This window comes from Scyliorhinus torazame, chromosome 4, assembly GCF_047496885.1.
Source record: "Scyliorhinus torazame isolate Kashiwa2021f chromosome 4, sScyTor2.1, whole genome shotgun sequence".
NCBI classification, from domain to species: Eukaryota; Metazoa; Chordata; class Chondrichthyes; order Carcharhiniformes; family Scyliorhinidae; genus Scyliorhinus; species Scyliorhinus torazame.
Genome location: NC_092710.1, coordinates 299,069,448 through 299,090,587, shown reverse-complemented (window position 1 = coordinate 299,090,587; position 21,140 = coordinate 299,069,448). Strand labels below are relative to the sequence as shown.

Here is a 21,140-nt window from a genome sequence, read left to right as displayed (position 1 = left end):
AGACCTGGGTGTCATGGTGGAAAGGTCGCTGAAGGTTGGCATGCAGGTACAGCAGGCGGTGAGGAAAGCTAATGGTATGCTGGCCTTCATAGCGAGAGGATTTGGGCATAGGAGTAGGGATGTCTTGCTGCAGTTACGCAGAGCCTTACCCTTGCAGTTACATCTTGAGTACTGTGAGCAGTTCTGGTCTCCTAATTTGAGGATGGACATTCTTGCTATTGAAGGTGTCCAACAAAGGTTCATCAGACTAATTCCTGGGAAGACAGAACTGACAAATGGATCAAATGGGCTAGTCCTCACAGAAGTTTAGAAGAATGAGAAGGGATCTCAGAAATATATATAAATCCTGATGGGACTGGACAGTCCAGATGCGGGAAGAATGTTCCCGATGTTTGGAATGTCCAGAACTAGGGGTCACAGCCTAGAATAAGGGGTAAGCCATTCAGGCCTGAGATGAGGAGGAACATCTTCTCTCAGAGAGTTGTGAACTTGTGGAATTCTCTACCACAGAAAGCTATTGGGGCCAGTTTGTTGGATATATTGAAGAGGGAGCTGGACATGGCCCTTGCAGCTAAAGGGATCAAGGGGTATGGAGAGAAAGCGGGAGTGGGATGCTGAATTTGCATGATTATGACTTCTCCCAGTGAGACAGAGAAGACAGCCAGGAGTGAGACAGCAAAGAGTGAGTTTGGGAATTTGAATCAAGGTGGGAATTCGAAGCTGGGTGGGGAGGAAGTGCTTTTTGTGACTGGTAAGTAGTGTTTCTGTTTTTCTGTTTCTTTTCATTGGTATATTTATTTATTTTTTTCTTCATTGTTTATTTATTTAGTTACATTTTTTGGGGGGAAATTGAAATTGTTCAAGTTAACCGAAGGCTTAAGACATGGCAGGAGATCTCAGACCCGTGTCATGCTCCTCGTGTGCGATGTGGGAGCTCAGGGACACGTCCACTGTCCCTGGCTCCTTCACGTGCAAGAAGTGTGTCCAGTTGCAGCTCCTGTTAGGCCGCTTGATGGCTCTGGAGCTGCGGATGGACTCACTTTGGAGCATCCGCGATGCTGAGGACGTCGTGGATAGCACGTTTAGCGAGTTGGTCAAACCGCAGGTGAAAGGTACTGAGGGAGATAGTAAATGGGTGACCAAAAGACAGAGCAAGAGTAGGAAGGCAGTGCAGGTGTCCTCTGCGATCATCTCCCTGCAAAACAGATATACCGATTTGGATACTGTTGAGAGAGATGGCTCACAAGGGGAAGGCGGCAGCAGCCAGGTTCATGGCACCGTGGCTGGCTCTGCTGCGCAGCTGGGCAGGAAGAAGAATGGCAGGGCTATAGTGATAGGGGACTCAATTGTAAGGGGAATAGACAGGCGGTTCTGCGGACGCAATCGAGACTCCAGGATGGTATGTTGCCTCCCTGGTGCAAGGGTCAAGGATGTCTCGGAGCGGCTGCAGGACATTCTGGGGGGGGGGGGGTGAACAGCCAGCTGTCGGGGTGCACATAGGCACCAACGATATAGGTAAAAAACGGGACGAGGTCCTACAGGCTGAATTTAGGGAGCTAGGAGTTAAACTAAAAAGTAGGACCTCAAAAGGTAGTAATCTCAGGATTGCTACCAGTGCCACGAGCTAGTCAGAGTAGGAATGTCAGGATAGAGAGGATGAATACGTGGCTCGAGAGATGGTGCAAGAGGGAGGGATTCAAATTCCTGGGACATTGGAACCGATTCTGGGGGAGGTGGGACCAGTACAAACCGGACGGTCTGCACCTGGGCAGGACTGGAACCGATGTCCTGGGGGGGGGGGGGGGTGTTTGCTACAGCTGTTGGGGAGAGTTTAAACTAATGTGGCAGGGGGATGGGAACCGATGCAGGAAGTTGGAAGGTAGTAAAACAGGGACAGAAATAAAAGGCAGTAAGGGGGAAAGTGTAAGGCAGAGAAGCCATAGTCAAAAATCAAAAAGGGCGACAGTACAAGGTACAGTGACTGAGGGGAGCTCAGTGAATAGGACCAGGAATACTAAAAGAAATAAAACGGGAAGTGAAAACATTAATGGTAAGCGATGCGGCAGGTTGTTACAGGAAGATGTGGGTTCGACGACAAGGAAAATTAGGAGAAAGGTTAAGAGGAAATATAACTTAGGAGAGGTTACTGATCGAGGTGTTAAGATTCAGAACAGAGGTAAAAAAGCCAACATAAGTGTACTTTACCTGAATGCTTGTAGTATTCGGAATAAGGTAAATGAGTTGATGGCACAAATCATCGTGAGTGACTATGATTTAGTGGCCATTACTGAAACATGGTTAAAGGGTGGTCACGACTGGGAGTTAAATATCCGAGGGTATCAAACTTTTCGGAAGGACAGAGTGGATGGTAAGGGATGACATCAGTGCTATGGAGGATAATGTTGAATCCACTGGGTGGAAATCAGGAATAGTAAGGCGAAAAAGTCACTGATAGGAGTAATCTATAGGCCACCAAATAGTAACATTATGGTGGGGCAGGCAATAAACAAAGAAATAACAGATGCATGTAGAAATGGTACAGCAGTTATCATGGGGGATTTTAATCTACATGTTGATTGGTTTAACCAGGTCGGTCAAGGCAGCCTTGAGGAGGAGTTTATAGAATGTATCCGCGATAGTTTCCTAGAACAGTATGTAATGGAACCTACGAGGGAACAAGCGGTCCTAGATCTGGTCCTGTGTAATGAGACAGGATTGATTCAGGATCTCATAGTTAGGGATCCTCTCGGAAGGAGCGATCACAATATGGTGGAATTTAAAATACAGATGGAGGGTGAGAAGGTAAAATCAAGCACTAGTGTTTTGTGCTTAAACAAAGGAGATTACAATGGGATGAGAGAAAACTAGCTAAGGTAGACTGGGAGCAAAGACTTTATGGTGAAACAGTTGAGGAACAGTGGAGAACCTTCCAAGTGATTTGTCACAGTGCCCAGCAAAGGTTTATACCAACAAAAAGGAAGGACGGTAAAAAGAGGGAAAATCGACCGTGGATATCTAAGGAAATAAGGGAGAGTATCAAATTGAAGGAAAAAACATACAAAGTAGCAAAGATCAGTGGGGGACTAGAGGACTGGGAAATCTTTAGGGGGCAACAGAAAGCTACTAAAAAAGCTATAAAGAGTAAGATAGATTATGAGAGTAAACATGCTCAGAATATAAAAACAGATAGTAAAAGTTTCTACAAATATATAAAACAAAAAAGAGTGGCTAAGGTAAATATTGGTCCTTTAGAGGATGAGAAGGGAGATTTAATAATGGGAGATGAGGAAATGGCTGAGGAACTGAACAGGTTTTTTGGGTCGGTCTTCACAGTGGAAGACACAAATAACATGCCAGTGACTGATGGAAATGAGGCTATGACAGGTGAGGACCTTGAGAGGATTGATATCACCAAGGAGGTAGTGATGGGCAAGCTAATGGGGCTAAAGGTAGACAAGTCTCCTGGCCCTGATGGAATGCATCCCAGAGTGTTAAAAGAGATGGCTAGGGAAATTGCAAATGCACTAGTGATAATTTACCAAAATTCACTAGACTCTGGGGTGGTCCCGGCGGATTGGAAATTAGCAAACGTGACACCACGGTTCAGAAAAGGAGGTAGGCAGAAAGTGGGTAATTATAGGCCAGTGAGCTTAACTTCGGTAGTAGGGAAGATGCTGGAATCTATCATCAAGGAAGAAATAGCGAGGCATCTGGATGGAAATTGTCCCATTGGACAGACACAGCATGGGTTCATAAAGGGCAGGTCATGCCTAACTAATTTAGTGGAATTTTGTGAGGACATTAACAGTGCGGTAGATAACGGGGAGCCAATGGATGTGGTATATCTGGATTTCCAGAAAGCCTTTGACAAGGTGCCACACAAAAGGTTGTTGCATAAGATAAAGATGCATGGCATTAAGGGGAAAGTAGTAGCATGGATAGAGGATTGGTTAATTAATAGAAAGCAAAGAGTGGGAATTAATGGGTGTTTCTCTGGTTGGCAATCAGTAGCTAGTGGTGTCCCTCAGGGATCAGTGTTGGGCCCACAACTGTTCACAATTTACATAGATGATTTGGAGTTGGGGACCAAGGGCAATGTGTCCAAGTTTGCAGACGACACTAAGATAAGTGGTAAAGCAAAAAGTGTAGAGGATACTGGAAGTCTGCAGAGGGATTTGGATAGGCTAAGTGAATGGGCTAGGGTCTGGCAGATGGAATACAATGTTGACAAATGTGAGGTTATCCAGTTTGGTAGGAATAACAGCAAAAGGGATTATTATTTAAATGATAAAATATTAAAACATGCTGCTGTGCAGAGAGACCTGGGTGTGCTAGTGCATGAGTCGCAGAAAGTTGGTTTTCAGATGCAACAGGTGATTAAGAAGGCAAATGGAATTTTGTCCTTCATTGCTAGAATTGGCAAGTCATGTTGCAGCTGTATAGAACCTTAGTTAGGCCACACTTGGAGTATAGTGTTCAATTCTGGTCGCCACACTACCAGAAGGATGTGGAGGCTTTAGAGAGGGTGCAGAAGAGATTTACCAGAATGTTGCCTGGTATGGAGGGCATAAGCTATGAGGAGCGATTGAATAAACTCGGTTTGTTCTCACTGGAACGAAGGAGGTTGAGGGGCGACCTGATAGAGGTATACAAAATTATGAAGGGCATAGACAGAGTGGATAGTCAGAGGCTTTTCCCCAGGGTAGAGGGGTCAATTACTAGGGGGCATAGGTTTAAGGTGAGAGGGGCAAGGTTTAGAGTAGATGTACAAGGCAAGTTTTTTACGCAGAGGGTAGTGGGTGCCTGGAACTCACTACCGGAGGAGGTAGTGGAAGCAGGGACGATAGGGACATTTAAGGGGCATCTTGACAAATATATGAATAGGATGGGAATAGAAGGATACGGACCCAGGAAGTGTAGAAGATTGTAGTTTAGTCGGGCAGTATGGTCGGCACGGGCTTGGAGGGCCGAAGGGCCTGTTCCTGTGCTGTACATTTCTTTGTTCTTTGTTGCTAGAGGGATGGAGTTTAAGACTAGGGAGGTTCTGCTGCAATTGTATAAGGTGTTAGTGAGGCCACACCTGGAGTATTGTGTTCAGTTTTGGTCTCCTTACTTGAGAAAGGACGTACTGGCACTGGAGGGTGTGCAGAGGAGATTCACTAGGTTAATCCCAGAGCTGAAGGGGTTGGATTACGAGGAGAGGTTGAGTCGACTTGGACTGTACTCGTTGGAATTTAGAAGGATGAGGGGGGATCTTGTAGAAACATATAAGATTATGAAGGGAATAGATAGGATAGATGCGGGCAGATTGTTTCCACTGGCGGGTGAAAGCAGAACTAGGGGGCATAGCCTCAAAATAAGGGGAAGTAGATTTAGGACTGAGTTTAGGAGGAACTTCTTCACCCAAAGGGTTGTGAATCTATGGAATTCCTTGCCCAGTGAAGCAGTAGAGGCCCCTTCATTGAATGTTTTTAAGATAAAGATAGATAGTTTTTTGAAGAATAAAGGGATTAAGGGTTATGGTGTTCGGGCCGGAAAGTGGAGCTGAGTCCACAAAAGGTCAGCCATGATCTCATTGAATGGTGGAGCAGGCTCGAGGGGCCAGATGGCCTACTCCTGCTCCTAGTTCTTATGTTATGTTCTTATGATCAGCCATAATCATATGGAATGGCGGTGCAGACTCGAAGGTCCGAATGGCCTACTGCTGCAGCTATTTCCTATGTTTCTATATTTACAAGGCCCAACTCAGGAGTGTGATGGAATATTCTTCACTTGCTTGAATCAGTGTAGCTCCAACAACACATGTTCAACATTATCCTCATGCAGTCTGCCTGAGCAGCACCCAATCCAGCACTTTAAACATTCACTCCCTCCACTGTTGACGCGCAGCGGCAACAGTGTGTACCATCTACAAGATGTACTGCAGGTACTCGCCAAGGCTTCTTCAACATTAGTTCCCAAACATGCAATCTCTATCAAATAGAACAAGAGCAGCAGATAGGTGGCAATAGGGGAAAGTGCAATGTGTCCAAGTTTGCAGACGACACGAAGATGAGTGGTAAAGCAAAAAGTGCAGAGGACACGAAGTCTGCAGAGGGATTTGGATAGTTTAAGTGAATGGGCTAGGGTCTGGCAGATAGAATACAATGTTGACAAATGTGTGGAATAACAGCAAAAGGGATTATTATTTAAAATGATAAAATATTAAAACATGCTGCTATGCAGAGGGACCTGGGTGTACTAGTGCATGAGTCGCAAAAAGTTGGTTTACAGGTGCAACAGGTGATTAAGAAGGCGAATGGAGTTTTGTCCTTCATTGCTAGAGGGATGGAGTATAAAACTAGGGAAGCTATGCTGCAACTGTATAGTGAGGCCACACCTGGAGTATTGTATTTAGTTTTGGTCTCCTGACCTGAGAAAGTATGTACTGGCACTGGAGGTTCACTAGGTTAATCCCAGAGTTGAGGGAGTTGGATTACGAGGAAAGGATGAGTAGACTGGGACTGTATTCGTTGGAATTTAGAAGGATGCGGGGGGATCTTATAGAAACATATAAAATTATGAAGGCAATAGACAGGATAGATGCGGGCAGGTTGTTTCCACTGGCGGGTAAAAGCAGAACTAGGGGGCATAGCCTCAAAATAAGGGGAAGTAGATTTAGGACTGAGCTTCGGAGGAACTTCTTCACCCAAAGGGTTGTGAATCTATGGAATTCCCTGCACAGCGAAGCAGTTGAGGCTCCTTCATTAAATGTTTTCAAGATAAAGATAGATAGGTTTTTGAAGAATAAAGGGTTATGACGTTCGGGTGGGGAAAGTGGACCTGAGTCCACAAAAGATCAGCCATGACCTCATTGAATGGCAGAGCAGGCTCAAAGGGCCAGATGGCCTACTCCTACTTCTTATGTTCTTAATACCTTCACTTGCAATTTCCTCTTCAGGTCACAGATCATTCTGACCAGTCACCATTCCAAACTCCCTTCCTAGCAGGACTGTGGTTGCATCTACAAATGGGCTGCAGCAGATCAAGGCGGTGGCTTATCGACTTAAAAGGTAATTAGGAATGAGCAACAAATGCTGACTGAACCAGCAATGCCTAGATCAAATGATATTATCTTTTTATTTGCTCAATGTAATTGGCTATTTTCCAGAACAAGAAAGAAAAAAAGACAATGATTACTTAAAAAATTGGATGATAACATTCAGGGGTGGCACAGTGGCTAGCACTGCTGCAAACAGCTCCAGAGACCCAGGTTCAATTCCAGCTTCGAGTGACTGTGTGTGGAGTTTGCATTTTCTCTTGTGTCTGTGTGGGTTTTCTCCGTGTGCTCCGGTTTCCTTGCACAGTCCAAAGATGTGCAGGTTAGGTGGTGATAGATTAATTCATGGTTTTAGGCACTAATTGAATGCATAGCTAAAGGGTGAAATTATTAAAAAATGTGAGAATACAGTCATTGTTTTAGATAATGAATCAACTATCGAACTCTGTCTTTTGACTGTGGACATGTAGACATTGTTTCAGTGAATGGTTCATATAATGAACTGACCATTCTATGATTCTAACACTTCACTTGGTAATGCAGGGTGTGGAAAAAATATATTGTAAACATACAAAGGGAGTACTTTGAAGGGTCATAATTTACCTACATCTATTTTCTCTACTGAGTAGTACTGCACTCCGTATGCCCACCCGTTGCCTGTGCCTATGTATTTACATTTGTGTATTTATGTATGTTTTTATTCATGTATGGAATGATCTGTCTGGATTCTACACGGAACAATACTTTTCCCTGTACCTCAGTACACATGACAATAAAATAAATTCAATCCAAATACACTAATGGTTGGTAGCAAGTTGCAAGCAAGCATGACAATCAAAGATCATAGAATTTACGGTGCAGGAGGCCATTCGGCCCATCACGTCTGCACCAGCCTTTGGAAAGAGCACACTTCCAATCTATCCCTGTAACCCGACACAACCTTTTTGGACACGAAGGGCAATTTAGCATGGCCAATCCACCTAACCTGCACATTTTTGGACTGTGGGAGGAAACCGGAGCACCCGGAGGAAACCCATGCAGACATGGGGAGAACGTGCAGACTCCGCACAGACAGTGACCCAAGCTGGTAATCGATCCTGGGATCCTGGAGCTGAAGCAACTGCGCTAACCACTATGCTACCGTGCTGCCCTAACAACAATGTTGAAATCACAACCTTAACAGTGAATTGATTTACAATAGTGTGAGAAAACTGCTATAGATTTAGCAAACATCCTGTGATTTTGAAGTAGGTGATTCACTGGTATGCCCTTCACTTTGGAATAGGTATTATGATATAAATCACACATCAGAAAACACACTTGGCTAGGAAGGAACCTGTCTTTATATTAGCAAGATTTGGAACTTGCCCAGGGGCCAGGGTCCTAGGTTCGATTCCCGGCTTGGGTCACTGTCTGTGAGGAGCCTGCACGTTCTCCCAGTGCCTACATGGGTTTCCTCCGGGTGCTCCGATTTCCTCCCACAAGTCCCAAAAGCCGTGCGGTTAGATAATTTGGATATTCTGAATTCCCCCTCAGTGTACCCCAACAGGCGCCAGAATGTGGCGACTAGGGGCTTTTCACGGTAACTTCATTGTAGTGTTAATGTAAGCCTACTTGTGACAATAAAGATTATTCCAAGTCAATTAAGTACTTGTTACTTAAGAAACAGAACAAAGAAACAGAACAATTGTACACAAAGTCCCAGAAGCAGCCAGGCAAAAGAAGCAAAGGAGGGAAAACTTGTTGGTTAGGCTCTGGAATGCACTGCCTGGGAATGTGGTGGAGGCAGATTCAATCAAGGTCTTCAAAAATTAATTGGATAATTATTGGAAATATAATTTGCAGCACAATGGAGAAAAGGTGAGGGAAGCAGGACTAACTGATTCACTCTTGCAGAGTGTCAGCATGAACATGACAGTCCAAATGGCAGCCTCCTGTACTGTAACCATTCTATTAGACAGCCAGTGGGTTAGTTAATAAAAAGAAAACACAAGTGAGTACACAGTTGAGTTCTCTGCTTTAGAGTTAATTACATGAGAACAGAGCTCTGCTGGTCTACGCCACTGTTTATGTTCCACAAAAGCTTTGTCAGTTCCTTCATCTAACTCCATCATACTCTTTCCTTTCTCCCTTAAGTATTTATCGAGTTTCCCATCAAGTGCATTTGTTGCTGCTCAAGTACTCTGTGCGATAGCAAGTTCTACCTTAATGCAACACACTGTTTTAAAATGCTTTAAATGTTTAAATGTTATGTTGCAAAACCAAACCAGAGAACAACAACTGGATTGCAAGTACCATTTATGGAACACCTTTGCAGTTAACCCAGTGTGATGGTCACAAATGGCTTGCGAAATTCCACAATTCTATGAATAACATACAATATCCTCAATAAACATCTCTAATCTGCCTGTAGGCAGTGTTGTGCCGGCTGCACTTTGTTGATTAGCAATGCAGATAGGGCCGTCAACCCTGGACACTGTAGCAAGCACCAAACCAAGAGAAAAATCAGAAGGATTGGTTTGGAATTTTATTTTCTTGGATTTGTTGATAAGGACATAGGAAATAGAAGCAGGAGGAAACCACAAGGCCCTTCAAAGCTTGCACCACCATTCAATGTGATCAGAGTCAATCTTTAGCCTCAACTTCACTTTCCCATCCCTCCCCATAACCCTTGATACCCAGGTCGAAAAAAACGTCTATCTCAGCCTTAAACATTCAACTATAGAGTATCCACAACCTTCTGGGGCAGACAAATGCAAAGTTTCACAACCCTCAAGTGTAGAAATTTCTCCTCATTCCCATCCTTCAGCTGTTTATCCTGAAGCGGTGTCCCCCTTGTTGGAGATTCCCCAGACAGGGGAAACATCCTCTCAGCAATCCACCTATCTTGCCACTTCGTAATCTTGTAGGTTTTAATGAGATCGGCTCTCGATCGTCTAAACTCTAGAGAAGATAGGCCCCATTAACAAAACTTCCTTATTCTTGTAGTCCGGTACCACCGAAAGGCCTTTTTAAACCTTTCCGAATGCTTTGCTAACTTTGCACGCTCAGGTTCCTCTGCGGGTCAATATTTACAGGTTTCGGGCCTGGTTAAAAATAAATAATAATTCTGCTTCTTTACTGTTAGGAAGAAAGTGAATAATCTGACACTTCCCCCGGATTAAGCGCCGGCCCGAGATCATGGTTAGGGTTAAAACATTCAGTGCCGGGGAGAGTCCGGTGCCAACCGCCTCAGGACGTCAAGCCGCCCGCCGGCCGCTCGAGCGCCGGGTTTGAACAGTCACGCGCTGCCAAACGGTCAACGGCTCGGGCCGCAGCCGCTCGAGCGTCAGTGGAGGTGGGTGGAGGAGAAGGAAGGACCAAAGCGGGAGAAACAAAACGAAGCGATCACCCTGCCCGACACAGCTCGAGTAATTTAGCCCACCGAATAATAATTCTTCCATTTAATGGCTATCCGAAACTGAAGAAGTCACCCCGCCCCAGGAGATACATTGTCAAATTAATCCGTTAACGCACCCTCCCTCTCCAGGATATTCTCTACAGGTAACAAGCCGTGACACTACTCAATGAAATCCGCCAACATTGTATGGACGAGCCACAAAACAGATTCCGACCCGGACTTTGAAGACCTGACCTACTTTTGGATCGCCGAAGACACAGACTTATGCCAGGTACGCGCCAATTCTCCTTACTCTTTATTTCGTATTGCGGGAGCAACATTCAGCCCCTGAGACTCCCTTCACCAAGCCGAGGGAAAGAATCCCACCCCCCGTCCCTGCTGATGAGGAAATGTTATTGACGGAAGGGTCGGGATGGGGGTGAGCACATTGGGACTTGTAGTCCAGTCGCAGAACTACAGTTCCCAGAGGCCTTAGCGCGGCGCACGCGCACCTCCCTGCGCTACAGCAGGTGTTCCTATGGCTACCGACTCAATCACTGCAACATCCGACTATGGAAGAGGTAACAGCCGCCCAGGGAATCTATAATTTAACAACAAAAAAAAATCCAAAAATATAACCGCGATCACAAGTTGCGAAATTGAATGTTGCATGAATGGAATGAAATCTAGCGATCGCTGACTGCGCTTTGCATCAGAACGTATTTAAAGTCGCGAGAAGCTGAGGGCAAGTTTAAGGGACCAGCGTCTTTGCTGAATACTCGGATATGTGAATAACGATGCGTCGCTTGTATTTTGCACAGCTGTTGACAAAAGGTCAAGAGAGTGCCTGGAGTTCTGGGGTTATTAAACTGGGAAGCAAAAGATTTTAAAAAAAAGTATTCTGCAAATCAATATTGAGTGAAAGGCGAACTTCAACTTTATTAGGTACTAAAAAAAAGTTGTGAACATCCGATTAATGTTGTCCCGCAAATTTTTATTTTAAGAATACAATTGAGAGCAAAACTATGTGTTTACAAGCATTGGCTAAAGTAATGGAAGCTGGAGACAATTTCATCTCCTTCTCCATTACAAACTCAACAGGTCTGGCAGCATCTGTGGTGAGAGAAACAGTTACCGGGCATGTCACGAGTTAACAATCCGTTTTGGGCACGTTTAGCGGGGTGTTTCTTGGTGCCTGCAGAGCCGGGAATGACCCCGCAACAAACAGGACTCGTTTTGTTCTGGACTTGGAGAGGAACGCTCCGCCGAGGCCGCACTTACCTTCATTTCCTCCATTACAGGAAGCGATCGGGTGTCATTTTTTAATGCTGCCCCGATCTCTCAATCCCCCACTGTGGCCTCTGGAGTCACCTGCCACCTGGGCACTGTGGCAGTATCACCCAGACACAGGTTGCCCAGGGGACAATGCCAGAGTGCCACACAGACAGTGCTCAGGTGGCAGTGGGAATGTCAGAGTACCACCCTGCCCAGAGCCTGACACCCAGGGGCCTCTGATGGCCTGGGAGATACTGCACCACAGCGAGGTCTCCCAGGCACGGATTTGATCCCAGGCCTTGGGTGACTCCAGCGCAGATATATTTAAGTGAGCCTAACTGCTCACTTAAAAATGCAGATCTGGATCCCAACCAGTGAGGGTGAGATCCAGATCGTGACATGTCGCGAGACCTCATTAGATCTCGCAAATCTCATGAGAGGCCGATCATGAGATTTAATGGCCTTGCTGCATACTGAGTCAGGCACGATGAGACTGTACAATCAAGTCCATATGACCCTGTATTCCTCTTCAGTGTTTCTGCTGATATGCTTCTCCTGGCTTTCAATAATGAAAATCAGAGTCAAGGTCAGACAAGGACTGATTCAGCAAGACTGTAAACAGTACAGTTCTTTGAGCTTGCTCTGCCGTTAAATAAAAACTGAGTGGTACTCAACTGCAACTCTATTTTCCTACCTAATCCCATTATCCCGTATCCCTTGATTTCCTTAAAATTCAAAAATCTATTGATCTCAGCCTTGAATGGTCTCAATAATTGAATATCCACAAGTAGAGAATTACTAAGATTCATGACCCTTGAGTGAAGAAATTCCTTGTCATCTCAGCCCGAAATGGCTGATCTTTATACTAAAACTGTGCCCCATGTAGATCTTCAACTGGGGAAACAATGTCTTCGCATCTATTTGTCATGCCTGCTCAAAACCTTGTGTGTTCCAATGAGGTCACCTCTTGTTCTTCTAAACTCCAGACAGTACAGGCCCATTCTACTTAGGGGCTGGTTTAGCACACTGGGCTGAATCGCTGGCTTTTAAAGCAGACCAAGGCAGGCCAGCAGCACGGTTCGATTCCTGTACCAGCCTCCCCGAACAGGTGCCAGAATGTGGCGACTAGGGGCTTTTCACAGTAACTTCATTGAAGCCTACTCGTGACAATAAGCGATTTTCATTTCATTTTTCATTTCAAACACAAAAATAAAACTGTGGATGCTGAAAATCTGAAACAAAAACAGAATATAGTGGAAATAGTTCCATTTTGGATACTCTGAGTAAGGTAGTTCCTCAGAAGAGTGTAGCAATAGCCAAGTTCGTGCCACAGCGGATGGCTCAGCTGCACAGGAGGGGAGAAGGAATAGTGTAAGTGCTATAGTGGTAGGGGATTCCATAGCTATTGGAGCAGACAGGTTTTCTGCTGCCATAGGTGTGACTCAGGGATGTTTTGTTGCACGGCTGGTGCCAGGGTCAAAGAGGTCACAGAGCAGCTGTAGGACATTCTTTTGAGGGAGGTCGAGCAGCCAGAGATCGTGGTTCATATTGGGACCAATGACATAGGTAGGAAAAGGTCCTGAAAGCAGATTTTAGGAAGTTAGGAAGGAAATTGAAAAGCAGGAGCTCAAGAACAGTTATCTCAGGATTACTCCCAGTGCCATGTACCAGTGAGAATAAGATTCGGAAGATTGAACAGTTCAATACATGGCTGGTGAAATGGAATACGAGGGAAGGCATTAGAGTTCTGAAGCATTGCGATCAGTTCTTGGGCAGCTGGGACCTGATCAAGAAGGACGATTTACACCTTAACAGAACTGGGACTAATGTTTGCTAGTGGTGTTAGGGAGGGTTTAAACTAGATTGGCAGGGCAATGGGAACCTGAGGGGAAATTCAGAAAGGAGAAGAGCAAAACCGATAGTGGGAAATAGAAAAGTATTAACTAATCAGGCCGATATGTCAGAGAGTAGTATCAAGGTAAATAGAATACTTGAAGAGTTTGATAGAAGTCATTAGATGGGGTCAGAAGTCATTAAATGGGGTCTAAGTTGGGGGAAAAGTTAAAAAGCCTAAATCAGCATTAATGTGCATCTATGTGAATGTACACTGTGGTTAATAAGTTAGGTGAACTACAGGCACAGGTTAACAAATTGAACTATGATAGCATGGCTATAAACGAGGCCTAGCTCAACTAAACGCAACACTGGGTGTTAAATACTCTTGGGTACAAGGTATTTAAGAGAGACAGGGGAGGGGGAGAGGAGTGACCGTATTGATCAAAGATGGTATTACAGTATGGAACGATCGGTCTGGAATGTACGCAAACAATACTTTTCACTGTACCTTAGTATTCGTACACAAGACAATAAATCAAATCTAAATCCAGTATTGGAGAGAGAGGATGTTCGAGAGGGGTCAAGGAGGTGCAGTAACATTGATTGGTATAATATACAGACAAGTGAATGTAGAGAAACAGATTTGCAAAGAAATTACAGAAATGTCCAAGAATTATAGAATAATCTTCAATTGTCCAAATATATGGGGCGATTCTCCGAGGCAGTTGATTGTAGCTGGGTTTCCCACCATCCCATTGAATCAGATCTGAGGCCCAAGAGGATATTTGCCAGATGTCAAATTGGCCATGAGTCTCCTAGCCCACTCCCCCTGGTGAGCACAGGTTCTCGCCCAGAAATGGCAAGAACCTGGGGCGAAATTCTCCGGTATCGGCGCGGTGTCCGCCGACTGGCGCCAAAAACGGCGCAAATCAGTCGGGCATCGTGCCGCCCCAAAGGTGTGGAATCCTCCGCATCTTGGGGGGCCGAGCCCTAACCTTGAGGGGCTAGACCCGCGCCGGACTGATTTCCGCCCCGCAAGCTGGCGGAAAAGGCCTTTGGTGCCCCGCCAGCTGGCGCGGAAATGACATTTCCGGGCGGCGCATGTGCGGGAGTGTCAGCGGCTACTCACGGCATCCCCGCGCATGTGCTGTGGAGGGAGTCTCTTCCACCTCCGCCATGGTGGAGACCGTGGCGAAGGCGGAAGGAAAAGAGTGCCCCCACGGCACAGGCTCGCCCGCGGATTGGTGGGCCCCGAATGCGGGCCAGGCCACCGTGGGGGCACCCCCTGGGGCCAGATCGCCTCGCACCCCCCCCCCCCATGACCCCGGAGCCCACCCGCGCGCTTTGTCCCGCGGGTAAGAGAGGTGGTTTAATCCACGCCGGCATCCTAGCAGCGGGACTTCGGCCCATCCGGGCCGGAGAATTGCGGGGGGGGGGGGGGCCCGCCAACCGGCGCGGCGCGATTCCCGCCACCGCCAAATCTCCGGTGCCGGAGAATTCGGCAACCGGCGGGGGCGGGATTCACGCCAGCCCCCGGCGATTCTCCAACCCGGCGGGGGGTCGGAGAATCTCGCCCCAGATCAGACCTCATTAGCATCTATTTCAATCTCATTAGTGACATTGAAGTGGAATGCTGCTGCTTCCCGGGATGCTTGCACCCCCTCAGCTGGAAGTCCCTTGGTCGCGAATCACTACTCGCCCCTAAAAATGACACCAAGGGGGGCGAGTATCCTCTCTACACTTACCTCCAGGGTGCCTAGGACGGATCCTTCAGGGGACGTGAGTGGTTGGGAGGGGGGGGAGGTGGGGGGGGGGGGGGGGGGCTTGTGCTGGGCTGGAGTGGTTCAGATTGGAGGTCTTTCCCAGGTCGATGGTCATGTGGCAAGTCTTCCCTCTGTAGCCTTGTTTTGTAAGGGCCATGAAGAATCCAGCACGAGTTTTAAGGATACAAAGTAATAACATTTATTTACTATAACATATATACATAACAGTAGCAGTAACTTCCCTTGCTACATACTCCTTCCTGCTGGTTCCTGAACTGGCCAGCTTTATTTATACTAGGAGTTTACTAGTGGTTTCTCCACCCCCCTCATTGGGGAAGCTCATACTCCCACAGGATTGTGGGATAGTCATTAGTCCCCAGCCAATGGTAAGTAGGCAGGTTATAACATCCCTCCCCCAAAGTCCAAGGAATCCACCGAAGACCCTGGCGAAGGAGGACGTCGGACTCGTTTGGCCGCAGGCCGGACACCATTTGCACGCGGCGCTGGATCAGGCGGCGTGTAACGAGACGGAGACCGGCGCTTCCGTGATGAACGGCGCAACGGTTGTACATCCACGGCCCGTGGACCCGAGGATTCCCCCTCTGATGCATCCTGTGTCTCCATCTCGGAGTCAGAGTCTGCTGCCTCCGTCATGTCAGCGTCTCTATCTCCATTCGGTCCCGTAACGACCTGCGCAGGCTTCGAGTGAGGCACCAGTGGAAGATTGTGAGGACTACCTTCCCTTGTCTCTGGTCTCTGCGGCTGTTGAAATGAGCTCCGGGGGCAGGGAATCTTTTGAGGGGATGGTCTTCTGGACCGAACGTGGTCTACATGTTTTCGCTGGAGACGACCCTGGGCTTGCACTTGGTAAGATATAGGGCCCGTTTGGCGAAAGATTACACCAGGAACCCATTGGGCACCAACAGCAAAATTCCAAACGAACACTGGGTCACCGGGCGCAAACTGCCGAATCGGCCGATGCCGAGATAATCCCTGTCCCTGCCGTTCTTGTGTGTGGCGTACTTTTGCACCAATGTCCGGGAAAACCATACTAAGGCGGGTGCGAAGTCTCCGGCCCATTAGGAGTTCTGCGGGAGCTACCCCAGTCACTGCATGGGTGGTGGTCCTGTACGTAAACAAAAAGCGAGCCAGTCTCGTGTCCATTGATCCGGTAGACTGCTTTTTTAGGCCTCTTTTGAATGTCTGCATTGCGCGCTCTGCCAACCCATTTGAAGCCGGGTGGTAAGGGGCAGTGCGGATATGGCGGATGCCGTTCATCTTTGTGAACCTCCAAACTCCTCACTCGTGAATGGAGTGCCGTTATCCGTGACCAGCACCTCGGGGAGGCCATGCGTACTAAACGATAAACGCATCTTTTCAATTGTTGCGCAGGACGTTGTCCCCTGCATCTTATGCACCTCTAGCCATTTGGACTGGGCGTCAATTAGTAGAAGGAACATGGATCCTTGAAAAGGGCCTGCGAAATCTGCATGCAAGCGTGCCCAAGGCCGCCCTGGCCATTCCCAGTGATGTAGGGGCGCGGCCGGCAGAAGCTCCTGATGCTCCTGGCAAATGGAGCAGTTTTGGGCCACCTTCTCAATGTCAGTGTCGAGGCCTGGCCACCAGACATAACTCCGGGCCAACATTTTCATTTTGGTCACGCCTGGATGCCCATTGTGCAAGTCTGATAGTATCAGCTCCTGGCCTTTTTCCGGGACAATCACACGCGTCCCCCACAAGAGGATGCCGTCTTCCACGCTGAATCCTGACAGCTTGGAGGAAAATGCCCGCAACTCGCCTGGGAACTGTCTATGCTGCCCACCATACAGGACTATGTGCCGAACCTTTGACAGGACTGGCTCCGTCTGGGTCCACTCACGGATCTGTGATGCCGTGACAGGCAAGGTGTCCATAAAATTTAGGGTTGCAACCACCTCACCGGTCGTGGGGGTCGACATGGGGCCGGTCGATAAAGGCAATCGGCTCAGTGCGTCGGCATTTGCTATCTGCGTACCTGGTTTGTGCTTCAGAGAATACTCGTATGCAGCAAGCAACAAAGCCCAGCGCTGGATCCGTGAAGAAGCAATGGGCGGTATTGGCTTATCCTCTCTGAAAAGTCCCAGCAGGGGCTTATGATCAGTCACGATAGTGAAATGGCGGCCGTACACGTACTGGTGGAAGCGTTTCACCGCAAAAACCACTGCCAGGTCCTCCTTCTCGATCTGCGCGTACTTTTTCTCCGCTGCAGTCAATGTGCGGGAGGCGCAAGCTATCGGTCGCTCGGCCCCGTTCTCCATCTTGTGGGACAGGACGGCCCCAATACCATACGGGGATGCATCACATGTGATGAGCAAAGGCTTTCCAGGATCATAGTGGGTTAGTAACCCAGACAACGACAATTGTTGCTTTACCCGCCGGAAAGCGGTTTCTTGCGGCTGACCCCAAACCTAGGTGTGATTTTTCTTTAGCAGAAGGTGCAAAGGGGCCAGCGTAGTTGCCAGATTGGGGAGGAACTTCCCGTAATAGTTTACAAGACCGAGAAAAGAACAAAGATGCGAAGTGTCAGTCGGGGCGGGGTCATGTTGAATTGCACGCACCTTCTCTGCGACGGGGTGCAGACCTTCGCGGTCCACCCAATAACCTAGGTAGACAACTTCCTTTGCCTGAAATACGCACTTTGTGCGACGTAAACGGACTCCAGCCTCCGAAAGGCGTCTAAGGACAGCCTCCAGATTTTCCAAATGTTCCTGCTCCGACGTCCCTGTAATCAAAACGCCATCTAGGTAGACAGCCACACGTGGTAAACCTCTCAAAATGCCCTCCATAACACGTTGAAAAATTGCGCAGGCAGAGGATACTCCAAAGAGCAACCGTGTATATTCATACAGGCCCCGGTGTGTATTAATCGTTGCATATGGTCGGGAGGCAGGGTCCAGCTCCAACTGCAGGTAGGCGTGACTCATATCTAACTTTGTGAACGAGAGTCCACCTGCAAGTTTCGCGTAGAGATCCTCAATGCGAGGCATTGGATATCGGTCGAGTAGGGAAACCGTATTCACTGTAAGTTTATAGTCGCCACACAAGCGAACTGTGGCATCTGGCTTCATTACAGGTACAATTGGTGCTGCCCAGTCAGCAAAACGGACGGGCCTGATAATACCCAAACTCTCCAAACGAGTGAGCTCCCCTTCTACCTTCTCGGGCAAGGCGTAAGGCACTGGGTGCGCCCGGAAATAGCGCGGCGTGGCTCCTGGTAAAAGACTTCCCTCTGCAGCCCTCAAACCTTTGATGCCTCTCCCAGTATGTCAAATTCAAAGATCTGTCAGGTGAATCATAGAATTTACAGTGTAGAAGGAGGCCATTCGGCCCATAGAGTCAGCACCAGCCTTTGGAAAGAGTACCCTACTTAAACCCACATTTACACCCTATCCCCGTAACCCAGTAACTCCACCCAACCTTTTTGGACACTAAGGGCAATTTAGCATGGTCAATCCACCTAACCTGCACATCTTTGGACTGTGGGAGGAAACAGGAGCACCTGGAAGAAACACACCAGACACGGGGAGAACGTGCAGACTCCGCAGACAGTGACCCAAGCCGGGAATCGAACCTGGGACCCTGGCGCTGTGAAGCAACAGTGCTAACCATTGTGCAACCGTGCCGCCCCTTATGTCAAGTTAGGAATACATGTTTTTAACCTTCATCTTGATTACTTGTAGATTATTTCTTAAGAACAAGTTGTTAAGGTCACCGAGAACCGGTTAAACTGAAACATGTAATCTTGACCCTAAGGCTGACTGCTGCAGATGGTGCCATGTTAGCTTTTAGCTGACACCTTTGAAACATTGTCCTTTACTGCTTTAGTATACTATATTACACTATATAAATTCAACAATCCCTAATAATAATTATTAATTGCCCTAATAGATTATTGTTAGTAAATCAAAATCATTTGCCTCTCCACAACATGATAATTTTCTGCAGCAGTATTTTTCTGGTCCCACAAGAAAGCAGGTACAGCTGGACCTGATTCTGGGAAATGAGTGGATCAAATAACAGTGGGAGAGCATCTGGGGGACAGTGACCATTGTATCATAGGGTTTAGGTTTGCCATGGAAAAGGACAAGAAGTAAGGGATAATTATTTGGGGGAAAGCCAACTTCCATAGGATGAGAATGCATCTGAGTAAAGTGAACTGGAATCAATTGTTGGTGGTAGAGACAGTGATTGAACAATGGGCTACCTTTAAAGAGATAGTACTGCAGGCAATGTCAAGGTATATTCCCTTGATGGGGAAAGGCAGGACAAATAAATCTAGAACACTTTGGATGACGAGAGAGATAGAGGTAAAGGTGAAAAGGAAGAAGTACATGTACAAGTGATGTAGAAGATAGATTTGGAATTACAGGAGAAGCAAAGTGTAAAGAGTGTCCAGCAAAGGAAAATGGTGGGGGTAAACTGTTTATACTTCAATGCAAGGAGTATTACAACCAAAGTGGATGAGTTAAGGGTACAGGTAGACACATGGCAGCAGGATATCATTGCTTTAACAGAAACATAGCTAAAGGAGGGGCAAAATTGGCAGCTCAATATCCCTGGTTATAGAGTCTTCATTCATGATCCAGTGGGAGATAAGAAAGGAGGGGAAGTCATATTAATGGTTAAAGAATCAATTCCAGTTGTGAGAAGGGATGATATACTAACTGGGTCAACAAACAAGGCTTTATGGGTTGAGCTTAGAAATAAAGAAGGGGTAGTCACATTACTGGGAATATACTACAGACCCCCAAATAGTGAAAGGGAGATAGAAGATCAAATATGTAGGCAAATTTCTGCCTGTAAGAACGAGGGCAATAATAGTGGGAGACTTTAACTATCCTAATATCAACTGGGATTCAAACAATATGAGGGGAACTGAGGAAGAAAAATTCATGCAGTGTGTCCAGGAAAAAGTTTTCAACCAATTAGTGACAAACCCAATGAAAGAAGATGCAATTCTAGACATAGTCTTAGGGAATGAAGAAGGGGAAGTGGGTGAAGTGACAGTTGGCGACCATATCGGGGATAGTGATCACAGTTCAGTTAGTTTCAGTATTACCATGGAAAAGGACAGAGATAAAGCAGGAGTAAAAATTTTGAATTGGGGTAGGCAAATTTTGAATTGGGGTAGGCAAATTTTGCAGGAATGAGTAGGAATTTGGCTGAGGTGGACTGCTAGAGGATAAATCAGTGGAAAACCAGAGGGAAGCACGAAAACGCGAGGTCCGAAAAGTACAAAGTAGACATGTCCCTCCGAGAATAAAAGTGGCCCTGCCAAATCTAGACCCCCCCCCTTCCCCGGGTTGTCTAGAGGAATACAGGGGACGATCAAACAGGAAACGGAAGTGTACGGTAGTCACAAAGAACTAAGGACTGCAGATCGCATAGATGAGTATACGAAAAAGATTAGCAAGTAAAGTTAAAGAAAACTCAAATATGTTTTACCAATATATTAATGATAATAGGTTAGTTAAGGGAAAGGTGGGATCTATCATAGATGAAGAAGGGGACATGTGTGTAGAGACTGTGGGAAGGGTTTTAAATTAATATTTTGTCTCCGTATTTAGAAAGTAAATAGATGATGCAGATATAGTAGTCCAGGGGGAACACTGAGATATTGGATGGGATAATCATAAAGAGAGAGGAAGTACTCAAAGGGTTGGAATCCTTGAAAGTTGATAAGTTGTCAGGGCCAGATGGATTGTTCTGAGGCTACTGAAGGAGGTCAGGGAGGAGATAGCAAATGCTCTGAGGATGATTTTCCAATCCTCATTAGGTACAAGGGAGGTACCAAGGGACTGGAGAAATG

The 21,140-nt window shown here is 46.8% G+C and overlaps 2 protein-coding genes across 6 annotated transcripts in view; one reads left to right on the top strand and one right to left on the bottom strand.

The window, feature by feature from the left end:
- Positions 1-10,843, bottom strand: part of fig4a (FIG4 phosphoinositide 5-phosphatase a) — a 234,962-nt gene extending 224,119 nt beyond the window's left edge. The window contains exon 1 of one of the 3 annotated variants that reach the window (XM_072499995.1): positions 10,678-10,843. The gene's annotated coding sequence lies outside the window, so the exon portion shown is untranslated. Of the gene's footprint in view, positions 1-149; positions 269-10,677 lie in introns of those variants that run through there. The other 2 variants (XM_072499997.1, XM_072499996.1) reach the window with 2 other exon arrangements.
- ak9 (adenylate kinase 9) overlaps positions 10,394-21,140 on the top strand; it is a 544,334-nt gene continuing 533,587 nt past the window's right edge. For 2 of the 3 annotated variants that reach the window (XM_072499993.1, XM_072499992.1), the window contains exon 1: positions 10,394-10,710. In XM_072499993.1, coding sequence (XP_072356094.1) covers positions 10,606-10,710 — 105 coding nt within the window. In that variant the 5' untranslated portion in view covers positions 10,394-10,605. Of the gene's footprint in view, positions 10,711-10,953; positions 11,000-21,140 lie in introns of those variants that run through there. The other variant, XM_072499994.1, reaches the window with a different exon arrangement.